Source organism: Sarcophilus harrisii, chromosome 3 (assembly GCF_902635505.1).
Source record: "Sarcophilus harrisii chromosome 3, mSarHar1.11, whole genome shotgun sequence".
In the NCBI taxonomy this organism is placed as follows: Eukaryota; Metazoa; Chordata; class Mammalia; order Dasyuromorphia; family Dasyuridae; genus Sarcophilus; species Sarcophilus harrisii.
Window position 1 is genome coordinate 27,009,019 of NC_045428.1, and position 19,490 is coordinate 27,028,508.

General features: G+C 39.1%; 1 protein-coding gene across 7 annotated transcripts in view; it reads right to left on the reverse strand.

Moving 5' to 3' along the window:
- Positions 1-19,490, reverse strand: part of MECOM (MDS1 and EVI1 complex locus) — a 668,000-nt gene that overhangs the window by 65,214 nt on the left and 583,296 nt on the right. For 5 of the 7 annotated variants that reach the window (XM_031957626.1, XM_012546602.3, XM_023500819.2 and 2 more), the window contains exon 3: positions 6,431-6,565. In XM_031957626.1, the coding sequence (XP_031813486.1) occupies positions 6,431-6,565 (135 nt within the window). Of the gene's footprint in view, positions 1-6,430; positions 6,566-8,062; positions 9,269-9,692; positions 10,915-19,490 lie in introns of those variants that run through there. The other 2 variants (XM_012546601.3, XM_031957630.1) reach the window with 2 other exon arrangements.

Consider the following 19,490-nt stretch of genomic DNA (forward strand, 5'->3'; position numbering starts at 1 on the left):
GGGTAGAAGACCATCACCTAAAATGAGACCAGGTAGCCAGCATGAAGCTCGGGCCTTGGGCCCTGCCAACTGGCATGGTTATTAGCAAAGTGGAACTGGTATAAAAGTGGAACTTGCCCTAAAAGCTAAGAAAACCAAAAGTCCAAAACTACGAATAATTTTGACATCAAACAAACTTGTGCAAAACAAGCAGAGAAGAAAGACGCTGAGGAAGAATAAGTTTGTAAATAGCCCAAGAGGCCTCTGGAAGCAAATGATTATAAAAAGCATTCAGAAAAAGAAAAGAAATAAGGGGGGATGGGAAGGGGGGCTGCTGCCTACAAAGTTACATCTCCCATTAGCAGATGACTAAACCGGCACAGCTTGCTTGACCAAATTGCATTTATTAAAATATGTAGAAAAGCAGAATATTTCACTAAAAAGCCAAAGAAAATAACCTGATAATTGAGCCCGTAATCAGCTTACAGTAATAATACAGCTCTAGGGTTACAGCAATCCAATAGAACCCAGCTAATTGACATGGACTTAGGAGGCCAGGGAAAGTGAGGCTGCCAATCTAAGCCAAGACAGTCCCGGAAGCAGTTAAAAGTTTATAAGGTAAATCACCCACTAGAAAAATGCCTGTTCCAAACTGAATCCCCAACAGAATCTTGCTGCCATTCATAAACCACAAGGGAGCTGGCAGAATCCACTGAGTGAATTACAACCTTGCTTTCTCTCTGGGGGCATCCATTATGCTATATATTACTGCCCCAAAATATACATCTAGTATTAGATAATCTCTCATCAACAAATTTCTTTTTATGCAGAATGAGCAGCCTACTTTGTCTCATTGTGCTGACTGAATACCAGCTGTCAAGAGTATGCTTAAAAATAAAAAGACAGGGAGAAAGACTTATCACCTCTCTAAATGGCAAGATTTGCAAAGGGCTTGGGTTTTTGAAAAGTATCTTCTAAGCACAGGCCATGTCAGGACAAGCTTGGGGTGTTGAATTCAAGTGTGGTTCATTTTTAATGTATAGGATACAGATGTGGGTCCAATGAGATTACAGAAAACAAAACCCAGAAATAATCCTAATTACTGCTAGTGGTAAATCAAAACTGGGTCGGATCTAGAGAAATGAAATCCATTAAGACCAAACACCCTTCCAATGACACAAGATCACATTTTCCGTGAATGTTAGAGGCAAAATAAAAATTTAAATAAATTATTCACACATCTTTCCATGTTTAGTTATTTCCAGTTTATCTCATATATATCTAACATAAATAAGTTATTTGCATATTCTCTTTAGCCTGTGGGCTCCTTGAAAAAAAAAAAAAAAAAAAAAAAAAAGACTGTCTTTTGCCTTTCTTTATATCCCCAGCCCAATGCCTGGCACTTGGCGCTTAATAAATGTTCGTTGACGTTATTTGATTTAACATGAAAGACAAATATCGTCTCCTGGTGGAATGGAACTGGAGACATTCTGGGCCTGAACTCTTACTTGCTAAGTCCACAGGGCATTGCTCATGGATCTATAATATTATATGAAAATTCTAAGAAGGGGAAAGAGAAATAAGCATATCTAAAACACCATACCCCATGTCCATGAGTAGCAAGGGTAGGTAGGCTCATAGAATCTTGGATCAAGAATTATAAAGAACTTCAAAGGCCATTTGACTCCCCTAATTGTATAGATCAGGAAACTGAGGCCCATGCTAATTAATCAACTGCTAGTACCTTCCCCCTGAGATTGTCTTCTGTCCACTCTGTATAAGTTGTACTTATTTACTATCATCTCCCTTAATAAAATATAAGTACCCTGAGGACAGGAGCCTTTTTTTTTTTTTTTTTTTTTTTTTTTTTGCTTTTGATTGTAAATGTCAAACAGCACAATGACTGGTTTAACAAATGCATGTTTGGGTACTTTGGTTGGTAAGTGACCAGCCCAAATTCATCCCAACAGAAAGTGGCAGGTCCAAGGTTCCAAAGTCAGTATCACAAATCTATAAGACAAAGTGATATTTAGCAGGATTTAAAGCATCAATCTACAAATGATCACATGCACCAAGTCTAAATCATGTAAAAATATCCAGATGAAAAGTGGAAAAAATCCAATCCAACAAATGCCCATTGATTTCCTAATTATGAACAGAGTCCTGAGGATTCAAGAGGGGAAAAGGAACAATTCCTCACCACCACGATGAAGCTTCCATTATACTAAAGAAGGAAATAATAGGTTAACTGAGAAGTATTTTTTTTGTTTTAATTTATGTAAATCATTTTGATGTTTGGTGTATATGATACCAAACAGGTAGACTTTTCTAAGCATTATGGAGATAATGATAAACTAATCACTTTTTCCTTTTATCTGAATTATTAGTGTCATATAGCTGGAGGCTGAAAGGAGTTTTCATAGGAAATCAGGAAGTCCTGAATTTAAATCCAACCTCAGACACTTAATAGCCATGTAATTTAGGCAAATAGCTCAACTCTATCTACCTCAGTTTTCTCCCCTGTAAAATGGGCACAATAATAGTAACTACTTCCCAGGATTGTTGAGCAGATAAATAAAACAGGAGAATATATGTAAAGCAATTTGGAAAGCTTAACAGGCTAGATGAAAGCTAACTATTATTATTATTATTAATTATCAGAGTAATTATTATTAGACTGCCTTCTTGACCTAATCCACATTTTACATTTTTCATGACATCTGGGAGTACTAAAAGTTGTCCGGTAATTAATAACCAAAACAATATGAATCTTGGAAAAAAATCAATCCTTTGGGGATGAGGGAATTCAGAGAATTAAAAACCATGACATAGTCACTCTACAGAGTTGTTCATAAACTATAGAGAGAATTTTAAACTAAAATGAATACTTTAAGTATAAACAATACTGATTAACAAAAAAAAAAAAATCTAGTATTTAATGAGTATGATTGTGGTCTCAATTTACCCGTGTATATGACGTGGCCTTCTTTTTAAAAGATGAATTACTGCTGTTATTATTATATTTTCAGGAGAGAATAAGGCTATCAGTCAAAATCTAGAAATTATAGCTTACTTGGGTGATACCAATACTTTCAGCATTTCTAACTCTAAAAACACTACTCCAATAATTTTCAAAAATCAAATGAAATGGAGTTCTAAAAATAAACAAAATAAAAAACCTAGAGCTTTTCATGTAAGAAGAGTTAAAAAACAAAGCTGCCAGAAATTTCACACTTGCCAGTTTAAAAAAAAAATCAAATAATGGTGACAGGACTCTTAGCAGCCCAATGGAAACTGTCTATTGAGAAAATAAAACCCTTCTGGAATTAGCTACTCGTGGAATGCTATTTTCAAGTTAATTGTATATGTTTTGTACTTATGAGAGATTCAGAAAGACAGTGGAAGGAGAAGAATTGAGAAGTCTTATATTAGCTCTTTTTGAAAATAACAACCCCCCCCCAAAAAAGACCCTATCTTTAAAAACAACTCCACCCCCAATCAAATGAAACTGGAGTTATAGCCAACATAACATGTTTTGACTTTATTCTGTTCTTATCGAATTGTTCATCTCAGCAGGCTCATTTATACAATTTTAAAGAACTTGCCTTTACAAAAATGAATTTAAATCATCGAAATGTGATATCAAATATAAGAATGAAGGGCTGTAAGGAAAAAGGGTGGGGATGAAAGGGAAAGTCTCTACTCCCCCCCCCCCAAAAAAAAAGATTTGAGATACTTTGGTTTTTAAGTGTTTTTCTCTTTCTTCTTTGTTAAATGTCTCACTTAACACACTGACTAAATTATAGTTGAGAGACCAAGACTTATCTGGAAATCCTGCCTTTAGAAGTCTAGGGTTCATACCTGTCTTTCAAGCTCACATGTTCAGTCTAAGGATCGGAGTACAGACAAATGATCTTTCCCATTTCAGGGAAAGGGCTATGTTTGCTTGTGAGTTTTACAGGTGAGTTAAAGTAATTAGTGGTTAACAACCCCTCCCGATCAAGTGTCTCTGTCCATGTCTCAGTGGTAAATAATATCGCACACAATGGGGGTGTACATCAGGTGATGAGTTATGTCTATTCACCATTTGGCAGGTCCTATTCCTTGTGGAGAACAGAGTGAAACAACGGCCATGGGGAGCCCAGAGAACGAGTCCTGTTAGCTTCCCACCTAGGCCAACATTTACAATATCAAAGCTGGAAGGGACCTTCTGGTCTTAACCGGCTTTCAGAGAGACATACACACATGCATGCACACTCACCATGCTGTAGAGCTAACCAGATGTGACTGCCTGTACATATGTGCGTGGGGGGTGGGGGGGCGACCCGCACATCTGCTTTTGTTGTTTATGGATACACTTACTGGACCATGTAATGTCAACTTTACAATTAGGTCACTTGATATACATTCTGTTGCCCTTCATAGCTCTGGCCCCCACTAAAGGCAGAAGTTAAAAAGAAGTACTTTCAGGAATATTAGCTATAGGATCTGAAGGAGTCCATCTAAAAGGGGGTTTTATCTTTTCCTGATGAAGCATTTCATCCTGCACACCATTTCAGAAAGCAGGCAGAAAATATTCATTGTTATCAGAATAACTGGGTGTTTTCTGCTGACGATAATAGACTTTAAAAGATACTTCTTTTACCCCTTCAAAGGGTACTAATAATCAAATTGGGAGATTATCGAAACCATAACAATATGGCTCATAATTAGGGATCAAGAGATACTGCTCTCTACCTCCTCCCTCCAAATCCCAAATGAATTAAATAAACCAAAATAACAGCACAGGTTTCAAGACTTGAAATCTGAGCTTATAGAAATATTAAATAAGAAAAAAACCAAAATGTATCAAGACTTTCGCTCTCAGAGCTAGATGATACTGATAATGAGGATATAGTTATGTTTACAGACAGTTTTCAGTTATCAATAAATATACCGTCATAGATTTTATAATTTCATTGTTCAAGTGACTTTTGAATTCCTTAATTTAAGGAAGGATGCCATGATTCTTGATTTTTTTTTTTAAGAAACACAAAATAGGTCATTTTCCAGTGTCAAACTCATTACCTTTTACTCTTAGAGTAGGTATTCAATAATTATATCTGTGGATAATGACATCAATTTATAATACCGATCCAATGAGATTTCTATTCACACACATCCTATGATGACATTGTAAAGGTTTCAATTTCCTAATAGTACCTTCCAATTTGTTTTCTAATATCAGAATGACTTATCTAACTAACATGGTTCTTTGAATATATATTCAATTGGGTAAAATATAATTTTATTTAATTTTACATTTTAGTGCCCACCTCATAAAGTTAAGACCAGAAAAACATCTAGGAGCTGATGAAATGGAACCCCAGTGCATGAGATCTTCAATGATATTTCAAATCTAGGTTTGAAAACGTATCGTATCATTGCTACTTAATGGCTTTCTATGGGAACACCACCTAAGATATTTCCCTCTACCCATGTTGGTTGATTTGCTTAAACCAAATTTGACTGGATAACCATTTCAAGATAATCTTCTGAAGCTCACTCTATTTAAGTAACCATTGGGTTAAAACCAATAAATGATCCTTCATTGGGCTCAAGCTAACCTACCAATGTGACTAAATAAAGTACAAATGCACAGGAAGACCACCTGGTCCTGGGGAGATGGGGGGTGGGGGTGGGGGAGAGTGTTGGCTGTACTAAGCAGCAACCTTCATAACAACTTAACTAAGTGAGGATCGCCTTTCAGGCTCCCTACTTCAGTCATAGCTATTGAAGTAAGCCTGCCTATACAATCCTTCAAAGCTTTTGAAAGCACAAGAAAAACCAAGCATTCCAATTCAAGGAGGGAAGACGAATTTTTGTCTCTCTCCCCCCTCCCCAACACACACACACACACACACACACACACTTAACTAAACTCCAAGAAAAAGCAAAATATGTCAATTGCCACTCCAATTTTTTTTTTTTTTTTTAGCAAAAGTATATAAAAAAGGTAAAATGACATTCTGCACACAACTCATGCTTCTCTCGGTCATTCATACTCTTGCACAGAACAAATATTAAGTTTCTTTGTTAGCAACTCCAATTTTCTCATCAGTCTATCCCTGATTAGCTAAAAGCCATATATTGGTTCCTCTGTGGGATGATGGGGGAGAGGGGAAAATGAACACCAACAAATGACACATTATTAAATGCTTCTTTCCAACTCCACTGGAATATAATAGGAGAAATGAAGTGAGATCCTCCTGACAATCGCCATAAACAATATCCCAAGCAGCTCCAAAAACTGGCTTGATTCTGCCTTATGCCGACTCTACCTCTTCCTCCTTCAGTAGAACAGGCAACAGGCCACAAGGGTCTACTGGGGCTCCCTGTTATTTTTATTCTTCAGGCTTCGCTGGTACCTTAAAGCTCTCAGACAAAGTCCAGAAAAGTATTTACAACATACCTGATCATTTATCTGGCATGCAACGAGGTTGTGCTGTTCATAGCATCCAGCAAACTTGACGTACTTGAGCCAGCTCCCGACATCTGGTTGACTGGCATCTATGTAGTATTTCACATTGCAAAACTCATCTAATATCTAGGAAGAAGAAGAAGACAATCAATCTTTCCATAGCCATCCCAGCACATTGCTGAAAATATAAATCATGTATCTCTAAATGAGGAAATGGTTAATTACTTAAAGACATTTCACTGAAATGTATGTTTCTCCAGTGAATCTTTTATGGGGGAAGAAGGGAAGAGAAGTGTTAGAATAAATTCGAATGAATATAGAAGGAATCAATCTTTAATAATAACAAATGATATGCTGATTTCTGTTTTTTAAAAAAATGATAACTATTACTAAAATTGTGTCCATTTTTCAAAGCTTTGATTCCCTTGCTCTGCATGAATAAGTGACACTGACTTTAAAACAATTAATTCTATCAAATTTGGTTTTATCACAAATAATATTGACCACCACTCATTAACATAATGTGTCTTAAATAAACTATCATTTTTCCAGGTTTATATATTCTTATCATGGAAATATCGATTTTCAAATTGGTTTTAATTTGAATTAGTTCAATTAATTAAAGTTAGGGTAAAAGTTATTAATCTCCTTTGAATAGTCTGTTCTCATCATACAACAGTTAGATCATACCCTTAATTGAAGCAAATTATAGGATTTGACTAATAATAGAAGCCTTTATGCCAAACCAAAAAGAAAAAAGAAAAAAAGAAAAAAAAAAGAAAGAAAGAAAGGAAAGGAAAAATCATGTAAACACTCATGCAAAACATGGCAACTTAATATTTTAACACAAACTAAGAAATGGTTCCAATTATGCAGATAATAAACAAATACAAATTATAAGCAAATGTAAACAGGTTATATGAAAATATCATCACACATTATTAATACTACATGACTGGATACAATTATTTAATCCTCAGACCTTTTTGTCTGGCCTATAGTAGACAATATCGATTGTACTAAGAAAAAGAAAATCAACAAAAGTAAAATGTCTATTTTAAAGTCTTTAATAAGCATTTTATTTTGCTTTTATCTACAAAGTACATTATTTTTGAATTTTATAAAAGTAAATGTTCCAGTACTCCTGGTCTTTTGAGTGAATCAGTATGAATCCTGTCATTGTATACCAGAGAGTTAATACAAACTTGAGGAAGTTTCTTATCAAATACTAAACAATATAGTTTAGATCTCAAATTAACTAATTAAAAGAACAGGGTGAGGGGGGAGAGAAATTTGCTTTATCTGGGTCCCTATAAAGGTTAAAATAATCTAGAGTATATTTATCTAGCCCCAAAGCTATTCTGCATAGAATTCAGGTAATCACCCAAAAGCAGCTCCAGGTCATTAACTCACCACAGACTTCAAGGGGACAAACCCCTAAGGCTTAGAGGGCAACAGATAGTAGGAATGAGGCTTTGACCATAAGGCAATTAAAGAGCAATGAATGAGTAGTCCAAAAAAAAAAAATATCAAACACAAGACTTTGTTAGTTTCTGCCTCTTAAAAAAATAGAAAGAAAAAGAAAGAAAGGAAAAAGGAAAAAAAAAAAAAAAGGTGACTTACAGTTTCTTCTGTATACTCCTAACTATCTCTACATAAAATTACATTTTTAAAAGATATAACCTTTAGGGCTATTTTCTTAAGCCCAAGTGAATGAATCTCCAGGGTAAAGGGTGCTTCTAGCTAGCTTTCAAGTGTCACGTAAATCTCAGCACCAATGCATATTCTGAAATAGTCACCGAAATTGTGTTAGGGATAGGTTTTTGTTTGGGGGAGGAGGGGCTAGCTCACCCTTGATATACATTTTTCCCAGAAATCATGGATTAGTGTCTCACGAAGGAAATGGACCCAGTCAATGAAATGCAGCAGGAGTTACATTTTATATTTTCCGGGAGAGATGGAAAACTGTTGTTAATCTCAGTCAGAAAGACTCAGGCCACTTCAATTTCAAGCCATTCCCATACCCCCTTCCTTTTTTTATTTTTTTATATTTTTTTTTTACTGGGGGGAGAGGTATTACATACACTTCACATAAAAATCCTCCGTGTAATTTTATTCCGTGTTAACATTATTGCAATTGCCAGTCAACAGCAAATTAAGAAACTGAGCTCATTTCCAAGGGACGTCTTTATAAATATCTCAGTACAAGGATTACTTTTTTTTCCTGAGCATTTTCTCCCACAAATGACTTTCCGAACCTCAATCTCTTCCCTCCAAAGCTTAAGACTTAACTTTTCCAGAAACTTTTTCCCCCTCTCCTGTGAATCATTAACTTTTGACTCGTTAGCTCTGCAGCGGTCTCCCCAACGCTTTAAGAGTCTAGCACATCTTGAATTAAAAATTAAATGAAATTAAAATTAAAACGCAGCGGCGACTAATGTGCTGCGATTTCATCCACCACACTCCAGTGTTTAGAAAAGCTGTCATGCTCCAAGAAGAGGATTCTTTTTTAATTCCTTTAGAAAGATTTGAGAGAAAGGCCCTTTTGCAAACAAGAAAGGGAAAGGGGGGGTAGAGAAGACAGAAGGAGATGGGGGGGGGATCCCTACGATATCGCCCGCGGGTCCGAGAATAACTTTTTTCCCCGAAGCATTCGATCTTGGAAATGCAAGGCTGCAACTTGGGAAGGTGGAACTTGGCCGAAGAGAGCTCTCAAGAAGCAAAGTCGGTGCCAGGAATTCAGAGTGTTGGCAGCCACACCTTGTAGGACTCTCAGATGCAGGCACACCAGCGCGCGCACACATACACACACACTTACACACACACACACACACACACACACACAACTAGTGATCTGGGGAGGAGGGGAGAGGAGGGAGGGAAAAAAAAAAAGAAGGAGAGAGGGAGGGAGGGAGAGGGAGAGAAGCTCAGGCACCGAGCAACAGGGAGACAGGGAACCCACCCTGCCCCAGAGACCAGCCGGGCTGCCGGAGACTAGTAGACCGCCGCGTTCTGAAGGAGGAACAAGGAAATCGGCAGCCCTAGCAACGTAGATAAGCGCAGGGACTGCGGCTGCCGCTGCACTAGGAAGAGTTAGAAAAAAAAGACAGAAAAGAGGGGAGGAGGGAGAGAGAGAGAGAGAGAGAGAGAAAGGGGGGAGGAGGAGAGGGGGGAGAGAGAGAGAGAATGTCAGAAGTTACCAAACTATGCACTCCGGGAAGATTTTTTTAAATTAGAAAGAAAGGTCTCTTACCTTAGCATGTCTAAGGATTTAACTCCCAGCAATTAAAAAAAAAAAAAAAAAAAAAAAAAAAAAAAGCAATCACAGAAGAGTAAAATAATAACAATAATGAGCCCTGAAGTTCTGGGCCAGCCGATGTTTCAGCAGATGACGAGCAGCGTTTCGCGATTAAAATAATCACTCCCCGGCTTCCACATGGGTCTCTCGGCTAACTTTAAGTCCGTCTCTAGGAGCTGCCGTTCGCTCGGACCACGCGATCTCGTAGCTTAATCATCAGGCAACAATGTATCTTTTTTTTTGTAACCACCCGAAGTGAAGACTCGGCTCTCCTCTCTTCTGGGGAGGGGGGAGGGGTGTTTGGGTTGGGGGGTAAGGGGGTTAGGAATATATATATTTTTTTGCTCCTTGATTCCCCCTCCCCGCCTAAGCGTAGCTCCTACTGGTTCACATCACCTTCTTTTCTCACTTTCTCTCGCGCTTATCAGCCCGATGTGTAATGAAAGTTATCTGAGAACCACTAAAACTTCCACCTCTCTCTCCCAGTTTAAAAAAAAAAAAAGAAAGAAAAAAAAAAAAAGAAACAGAAGAAGGGGGGATAAAAGCAGGAAGGAGGTGGAGGGGGTGCTAGAGCCTTTGAAAAGATGGGGTGGGTGTCGGGCTAGGGGAGACGGAAGTTAGTCACCCCTGCTTTTTTTTTCCTCTCCCCCAAACCGAGACCCTCACGGGATCGTCCCCCTATTTGCAACTCCGCTCTCAGCTGTCCGGGATTCTATTTCATGAACTGTCCCTTTAAAGAGGATCTGCTCGGCCATCCAGAAAGAGACGAGGGAGAGGGAGCCAGGGAGCTATCTCCCCCAGCTCCAAGTGATCGGAAGCCAGACAGAGGCTCCTCTTTCAGTAAATTTTTAAAGTGACAGCAGCCTACTCTGGCGGGAGAGGTCACAAAAAGGTCGCCAAGACAGAAGTCCTATAGGGGTAGGCTGATTATGGATGCACCCTGCCCCTTAAAAAAAAAAAAAAAGAAAGAAAGAAAGAAAAGGGAAAAAAAAAAAAAAAAAAGCATGTCGTTTTCGTCCGGGTAAACAACCAATAGGGAGATCTTGGAAGGCAGGATTTCTTTCCGCAGGGAAATCTCGTCTGTTTCAATGTTCTGAAAAGTACAAGTGTGAGTGCTTGTATGTGTGTGTGTCTCTGTGTGTGTGTGTGTGTGTGTGTCTGTGTGTGTGTGTTTGGGATAGGGATGGGCTGGGGGCGGTGGTAAGAGAAGGGTGGGGGAAAGGAAAGACTATACCTTGGGGGGGGTATTTGAAGAAGGGGGGGGTGAGGGTGTCTGAGTAGGGAGGGTGAGTGTAGATTGAAGATGGGTGTGTACAGAAAGGGGGAGGGGAGGGGAGGATGAGTCTGTGGGCGGCAGAGCTTCCTCTCACACTAAACACTCCAGAAAATCCTCACTTAGGGAAAATGAGGATTTCTGAGACGCGGAGCAAACAATGTTGGCTAAATTGTAGTAAAAACCAAGTTGGCGTGGTCGGGGCTAGTTTGACTGAGGACGCGTCAGAAACACTACGGTCTCACTCAGATCTTTTCCCTCTCTGCTTTTAAGAACTAGAAGAAACGCTCGATTTATTTATTTGTTGTTGTTGAAGTATATTCTAAAAAGAAAAAAAAAACCGTAAACTAATGTGCAATTTTCGTAAAAATAAACAAAAAAAAATCTTTTAAAAAAACATTTGGGGAAGATGACAAGACCATCTGGTGAATTTTGCAAATTCTCTTTGATACTGTAAAAATAGCTGGAGCTTCCTAAATAGAATTATGCCATATAATATCATCCTCTTGTGTTTTATGCCATAAACGTGTTGCCTTGGGGGAATGTCCCTATTTTATATCTAATTATTTACTAATATGAATGTCCACGTTTAATTTAAATCAGATCTCACGGAAAGAGTTCTTTGGAATGAATATCTTTGACAAGATCTCTGAGTTTACTTCTACTAGGAGAGTGAAGCAAAAATCCACGGGTCAGAGTTAAATAATTTTAAATTCCCAATTTCATTTTTAAGACTCAGTAAATTAGCAAATCCCATCTCTTGTCTTGACTTAATAGCGGAAAAGCTGGAGCAAAAAAAATATTAAGTGGCTCCATAAATGTCTTTTTTTCCAGTTGGGGGGGGGGTGTTAAGCACGTTCAACTTTATCTTTTATTGCAAGGGCCACCCACTTATATTTTCGTGTGTGTGTATTGTGTGTGTAATATCTCCAAACCGAAATGTCGATTTAAAAAATATTAATAATAAAAAGGAGGCGGAGGGGAAAGGCAGTGACAAGAGATGGAGATTAATTCGTTTCAGTGGCCAGTTATCTGTGACATTGAACTGTTATTTCAGATAATGGCTATTGTTCAAGGGAAAATCGCACAGCAGTGGTAGGTAGGACAGGAAAAATCCTTTGTAAATAACCTACAACCTGGTCCGAGATTCCCAGAGAGTCTGGTGCTTGGGAACCTCTAAGAGCCCCCGGTTTGCTGGCCATTGATTTCCTGCCCTTCCTCAACTTGTCCATTGTTGGAGCCTTTTTTTTAATTTAGCCATAAATTGGACCAGCTCGAGCTATGAGCTGTTCTATTTTCTTCCTGTCAGGATGAGGGATTTGTTTTATGATGCATTGTGTATTAAATACAAGTAATCTGGGGAACCGATTGCTTTCGACGGTGCGGCCTGATCAGGGGTCCTGATAACCGTTCCCCGCCCCGCTCCCCCTTCTCCCCCCTTGACAAAGCTGACCTGAAAGAGAGGAAATGTGGGTGGGTAAACAAAAGGGTTTGGGGTATCAATAGCAGAGCCTGCTTAAATCAAAATTTCATGGAAAAGACTCGAAAGAGTCCTCCCCCACCTCCATCCTCTTCTCCCACCCTCTTTCATTTATTACTATTAGTATTATTATTTGGTTTAACAGGAGGATGGAGGGGGAAGGCTGGGATTGCATACAAGGGGGCTGCGACGGGTGACGTTTCGAGCGCAAGCCGGTAGATGGCGATGTGACCCGAATTAATGGCGAGCCCGAGCAGGACCTTGCAGTAGCCTGGGTTGCAAAGGGAGAGCCTCGGCCCTCGCTGCCTTGCAGGTACTGGCCCTGGCAGGGAAGGAGCCAGCTCCTGGGGCCCCGCGACTGCTCTTGCTGCCGCAGGAAGTCAGGGTTTCCCGGCCCTCCGGGCCCTCCACATCCCATAGTAGGGACTCCAGCATCTTACAACCCAGTTCTGCAAAGATGAAAGGAAAATGTACCAGGGGAGGGCTTGCACCTCTCCCCCACCCCCACCCCGCCCTACTTTTGGCTAACGTGTCTGTTTCAAGAAAGCCTCCAAATCCTTTCTCCTGCAGCCGGCCCTCCGGGGACTATTTCTAAGCACCCTTTTCTCCCAACATCACCCAAAGAGACAACAGTCCAAAGCCGACTCTCCCTTATACCTGGGCCGAGAGCACAAGTAATTTATCTGGAGCTAGAAGGCTTTTGGATTGGTCTGGTGCCAGTTGGATTTTCCAGCTGCAAAGAAAGAAAGAAGAAGCTGTAGAATTCGGGAGGTCTCCGGCAGAGGAGAGAAAACATGGCACTTGTCTCTCCCTTCCCATCTATTAATTGACTGCCTCTCTTAATCCGAATTAATAGATTTTTCAGGGCATTCGTTAACACCCCCCCCCCTCGGTCATATTTCAAAGAATCTTAATTTCGAAGTTGCAAAGCACCTTTGAGATAATTCAAAGAATCAAAATTTTGAAGTTGCAAAAGCACCTTTGAGATAATTTAAAAAAAAACAACATAATTTTGAAGTTACAAAGCACCTTTGCTATAATGCAAAAACCCCACAATTTTGAACTTGCAAAAACATCTTTGAGATAATGACAAAAATAATAATTTTGAAGCTGCAAAGCACTTTTGAGATGATTCAAAGAATCCTGCCTTTGAGGCTGCAAAGCACCTTTGAGATAATCTAGTGAACAGGGATTCTTAACCTTTTTTAAACTAGGGATCCCTTTGGAAGCCTGCTAAAGCTATGGATCCTTTTCTCAGAATAATGTTTTTAATTACATAATATTACAAAGAAAACCAGAGATTACTGAAAATAAAGATGTCATTTTTTTTCCCCCATCCAAATTCACAAATCCTGATATCAATGCACGGGAGTGAGGATCCCAGATTAAGAACTCCCTGATCTAGCCAAATTTGAGGCAGAGAATTGACTTGTCCCAAGATGACATGAGAAGTAATAGGCAGAGCCCCAGGATTCAGCCTAGATGAATAACTAAATTGGAAGCAAAACCCTTTTCTTCTGACTTGATCTGGAACCCCTAGAGAAGCTGATGAAACCCCTTTACAAGAAGCTTCTGGTCATTTTAATGAGTGTCCTTTCGGGAGAAGATATGGAGCCACTGACCCATCTCAACTCATCAGAAGGAAGAAGGGAAGAAAAATGTTTGGGGGTTTCCCCCTTTCCTTTCTTCCCTCCTCCCCTTCCCCAAGGGGCCAACTTTCTTTTCCAGTTAGCTTGCTTTTCATTAGGAGGTTTCTAAAACGATAAATAAATACAAGGAGCCAAATACCAGCACCAATTCCTTCTATTCCTTGGGATTTCTGGTGAAATCTGTTTACGGTAGTTCCCGGTTACAAATTAATCTAGAAAAGCTGCTGTCTAGCAGCGGCAATCAGTCACATGCATGCTCTGCGGTGTTTAGCCCTGCCCTTGAAATGGGCTATTAAAAATAATGGTTTTACTATAATCTCAAAGCAGCTTTAATTCGCAAACAAGTATCAGGACAGATGATCTAAATATTAAGAAGATAGAACATGAGGACAAAGTGTAACCAACGACTAGACCTTTGGAATGTACAAAGCGGGGAGGGAACATCTCCTTTTAGTGTTTATTAGAAAGAATAAGTTTTTTTCTTTAACTCTCCAAAAGATCCGATTGTTTCTATTAATTCTTATTTACAATGAATAGACATCCGAGAGCTGAGAGGCCATGAGATCAGAGACTGCAGTTTGAGTGTGAGCTGATATATTCCCTGGGAGCTGTAAAGATCCCCTTTGGCTGATGGCAGGGGTGGGGTGGGAGAGGTTAATGTGTTTGCTTCCTGGTTTGAAAAGGGCATAAACCCTCCTCGGGCCCTTTCCTTCCTCCCCAACCTCCCCACCCCCAGCTGCCTGAACCGGGGGATCTTTAAGAGGCCCCAAGATTTCTAATAAGGCCACTTGGTCTGCCTTCATTTTTCCATTGTTTATTTAAAATAAGTCAATATATTAGTTAAAGGGGTAAGAAGTTAGTGCTCCAGTCTTCAAGTGATTCCCAAAAGGGTGTAAGCTGATGCCTCTTTTAAGCCTTTAACTTCATGGTCGTCCCAGAAGTAAAAGTTCTCCTAATGGAGACCCTGTGGGCATGGTGCATTCCAGGACATCATTAAAGCAAAGGAAAGCAGTCCAGCCAAAGCCAGATGAAATAACTGCACTGTCCACTTTTAATAGGCTTCCTGTGGACAAACAGCACTGGAACACTCTACAGAGGACAATATTTAAACCTAAGACAACTTGCTGGCAGTTTTCAGTACCATAAATGTAATAAAGTATGTTCCCATTCGCCCTGACATTATGTTTTTAGTTTATAGGGAAAGGCACTTCATAACCCCAGCCTAAAGGGGAGTTAGCTTAATTCTGCAGCATTAGGTTTCTAAAGGTGACTAAATACACACTGAGCTCCAGCTGACTTGTTTTAAACACTTTTTTTCTTTTCTTTCTTTCTTTCTTTCTTTCTTTTTTTTTTTTTTTTTTTTTTTTTTGAGCTAGCAGAAGGGGCATTTAAAATTTCTCCAGCAAAGGCCCATGCATCCCAGATGCTTTTCAACCCCATCTCAAACAGACAAGTTGGAGGAGGAGGAGGATGAAATAAACAGAGAAATTGACATTTTCTTGTGCAATAACTGCCCGTTAATTAAATTAGTTTTGTGTAAGGATATTGACTCGTTATAAAAAGTCAATGCTTCTTTTTACTGTTCGTCATGGAGTCTTGCCAAATCTCATCTAACCATAGTGGAGACAGAGAAAAGTAGAGAGATGCCTTTAGGATGGGGGAGATTTTCTCAGGAGTTCACCCAAGAAGCTGATTCTTCAGGGATGTTTCATCACTAAAATGTTCTTTTCACCTTTTTTCCCTCCACATCATGATACCCAGGACTACAAATGTATTTTCCTTATCCCTCTCTTTTTTTTTTCTTTCCTAGACAATCATAGTAATAAAAGATAAAGTTAAGATCAGGGAGTTAGGTCAGCTCTATTGTAAGATTAAGGGTTTTTTTTTTGTTGTTGTTGTTGTTGTTATTGTTGTTTTTAACTAGGGGAGCATTTCATTAGATGGTGGAACATTTCACCTTGATGGAGAATTTTGTAACCCAGAATTGGGGGGTGGAGGAGTGAGAGAAAGAAGAAAGACAAAGACAGAGACAGAATAGAGAAATAAGAAGAGAGACAGAGATGGAGAAATCCAGCAAAATAGTCCTACATGATGTGAATTTACAAACAAAAATGAACTGAAAAGTCTCCTACATCAATACAAATCATCATGGCTGGGCAATTCTTCAATCCCCATCATATTTTGATGGACCCCAGTTTGGTTGGGTTTGTGTATGTGTGTGTGTGTGTGTGTGCGTGTGTGTTTTCCCCATAGCCAAAAAGCTGTTAAAAAGGAGAAGAGGAAATTAAAGGTAAAAAAAAATGTAAATAAAAAATTTCCCTTGGTCTGGAAATGGGCCCGACTGAAAGCATGTTAATCTCCACCTCGGTAATTTGGTTCTCCAGGAGAAGACAGAAGCCCTGCTGCTGGGCCCTACACTTCATAAATCACATCTTTATGTGGACAAGGTCACGGCACCTAACAGCTCAGACATGGGCCTTTTCAGAGGCTCGCAGGACTCAGGCATGTTTATTCTCCTGCACAGATCTCCGAGGAGTAGTCCAGCACGCTTCTAATTACTTTTGATTATTTTCATTTGCTGGGGTCAGTCTGGCTTGCCAGGACTGCTGGAGGGTTGATTTCCTACAAATCTTGATGTCTTTGTGGGACAGCACTGTGTGCTTTCAGAATTAGCACCCCATTATTGTACCCTACAGCTAGGAATCACTTTTAATAGACACTATGTTATAAAGGTTTCCCTAGCTATCCAGCTATCCATTGATGATGTCCCTTCTTCTTAATTAACTATATCAGAGTAATTGTCATTAATCAGGCTATTTAATCTTTTTTTTTTTTTTTTTTTTTTTTTTTTTTTTGATGCTTACAACTGTCTTAACAATTATGGATTCAGAGATCCAAAAATCACCGTGATATAAAGACAAATGGCATCAATAAAACTTTTGTTTTTTATGTGTATTTGGAAAGTAAATTTGGGCAAAAGGAAAATGATTTCTTTTTTTTCCCCTTGACTATAAATGTACTTAATAATTGACTCGCTGTTCTTTTTTGAAACTGAGATGAAATGCTTTGGTGAGACAATAGCTCTCCAGAATAAATTACAATTCTCAACTCAAAATAATCCAAATAAATTTGGATTTATTTTCCAAGTTCCAATTAAGCTTGCTATGTACAAGTATTTTTCATTAGACTAAGCAGATGTAGTACATGAATTAAGTTAATATGTTGAGTAGCACAAAGCATAAATGGAAAATTTTGACACAATCCTAAATATTCAATAAACAGCATAAAATTAGATTTTTGGAAGAAATCAAAAGACCTCCTAAAAGACTACCACATTTCCGTTGGTGTTTATATGTGTACACATGGAGTTCTTTATGTTAAAGAGAACACCTCGGAAATAAGGCAAGTAAATTTTAGACATTTCACCAAAAAAAGGCGACAATTTTGCAACACGTCATCAGCCTGACTACTGAGACAAAGAATATTTTGGACTAACAGCTACAACTTGGAATGTTGAGTTCATTTGTACTTTTTTAAGACTCGTGGCTCAGGTGGGATGCCCGCCCTGTCTCCTCTATAAAGCAGCCAGTTGCTCCTTCTCCCTCACATCTGGACCTTGATATTAATGTAGGAAATTCCTCCTGGGATTAATCGTCCCTCAATGAGATTAATTAACTCTTCTAGATGTCATTTAATATGTTACTCTTTGGAGCACTCTCAATGGTTCCTGGGTCAACCAACCACACTACGTGACCCTGGAACATCATTTAATCAAGTGGCGGCTCCTCCATTCTTCTCACTGTCTGGAGGCAGGAGCACCAAATTCAGAGGACTCCTTATCCTGGCTCCACCACTGACTGTGCGCTTTGGGGACAAGCCATTTAACCTACAGCTCTGTTTTCATCTAAATTCCAAAATATAAACCTAATAGCATTGTTAGGAAAATAAACAATGTATTTATGGGTGGGAAAGTTCTTTGCGTTTGTGGCCACCAGCCAATATTTATTGTTTTCATGTCTATATGTATTCACAAAGGGGAAGAAAGGAATATGAAAAAGTTTTGGAAATACCAGAGTTAAAGGTACTTTTCACTCCCTGTACCAATGCCTCCTGGCCTAATCCTCACCCTGACCTGGTGAAGAGAAGAATTTTAAGAAAAATGTTTTCATTTCTTCAAGCTGTGCTAGCCCCAAAGATGTCAGTCTGTGTCTGGCCTGCTGCTGGGCTTCCTCTGTCCCACCTACAGCATTCTCTGCCAATCAGTAAAAGGAAGTCTTGAAGAGATTCAATACTAGTGGGGGGCAGGGAGTTGGAGAGGACTTAGAGTACCTTCTAATCAAGAGAGATGTCAGAGAATCCCAAAGGATCCTGGGAGGATCCCCAAAAAGACACTTCTAAGATGTCTATAGGAATCTGGAGCATATAGAAGGGCCACAATAATGGACGGAAGAGTAGAGTTGACACCAAACCTTAAATCCCACCTCATACAATGATCAAAAAATTCATCTAACCTTTATAATCTGAATTCCTCAGCTGTGAGGAGGACCTCACGACTTAGTGATAATACTTCTAAATTCATGATATTGTGACTACCTTAGGATCTCCTTGCATTAGGTTTAAAGACTCTTATGAGAGAGAAGAACTTAAAAAAAAAAACAAAAAACAGCCCTCCTAGGACATTTTACCACTTATAGTTGTACTCTCTGAGGATCAAGAAGTAATCTAGAGCTTTCTCTTTAATGCTATTTTGTAGATGGACTCATCCATTTGTGGATATTGCACTAAATTATCATGGTTGCTAGTTATTAATTATTATAATCATTTGGTTCCCCTCCAAAAAATTTCTACAGATGGTGATAGCATCCTCCCACTAACTTAGACTTCATATTCCCATTATCTTTCTCCCTTGTTCTTCAGTCCCAAATTATTAAAGAATCATCAAATTTTCCTTCTTTTCCCCTCTCTCCATTCAAGGTTCAGTTCTGAAGCCATTTCTTCTATGGTACAATGATGGGAATACAGAGGAGTGCTGGTTCTGATGTCCAAAGGTGAGTTCAAATCTTGATTCTGACCTCGAACAAGTCAATGAAAGCCCCTAGACCTCAGTTTCCACACTTGTAAAAATGGAATCGATGCTATGATCCTATGAATCATTCATTCATTCAGTCAACATACGATGTTCCAGATACTATTTTAAGCATTGGAGAAATGAAAAGGGGTAAAATGCTTCCTCCATTTGTCTTGAAATTGACTTCAAGGTTATCTTGTATTTCCTAGGACAGGGAAGGGGATTATAAAATGAAGGGGCCCCAGGAGGATGTAAACCCTCTGAGGCCAGGGATTATTTTTAG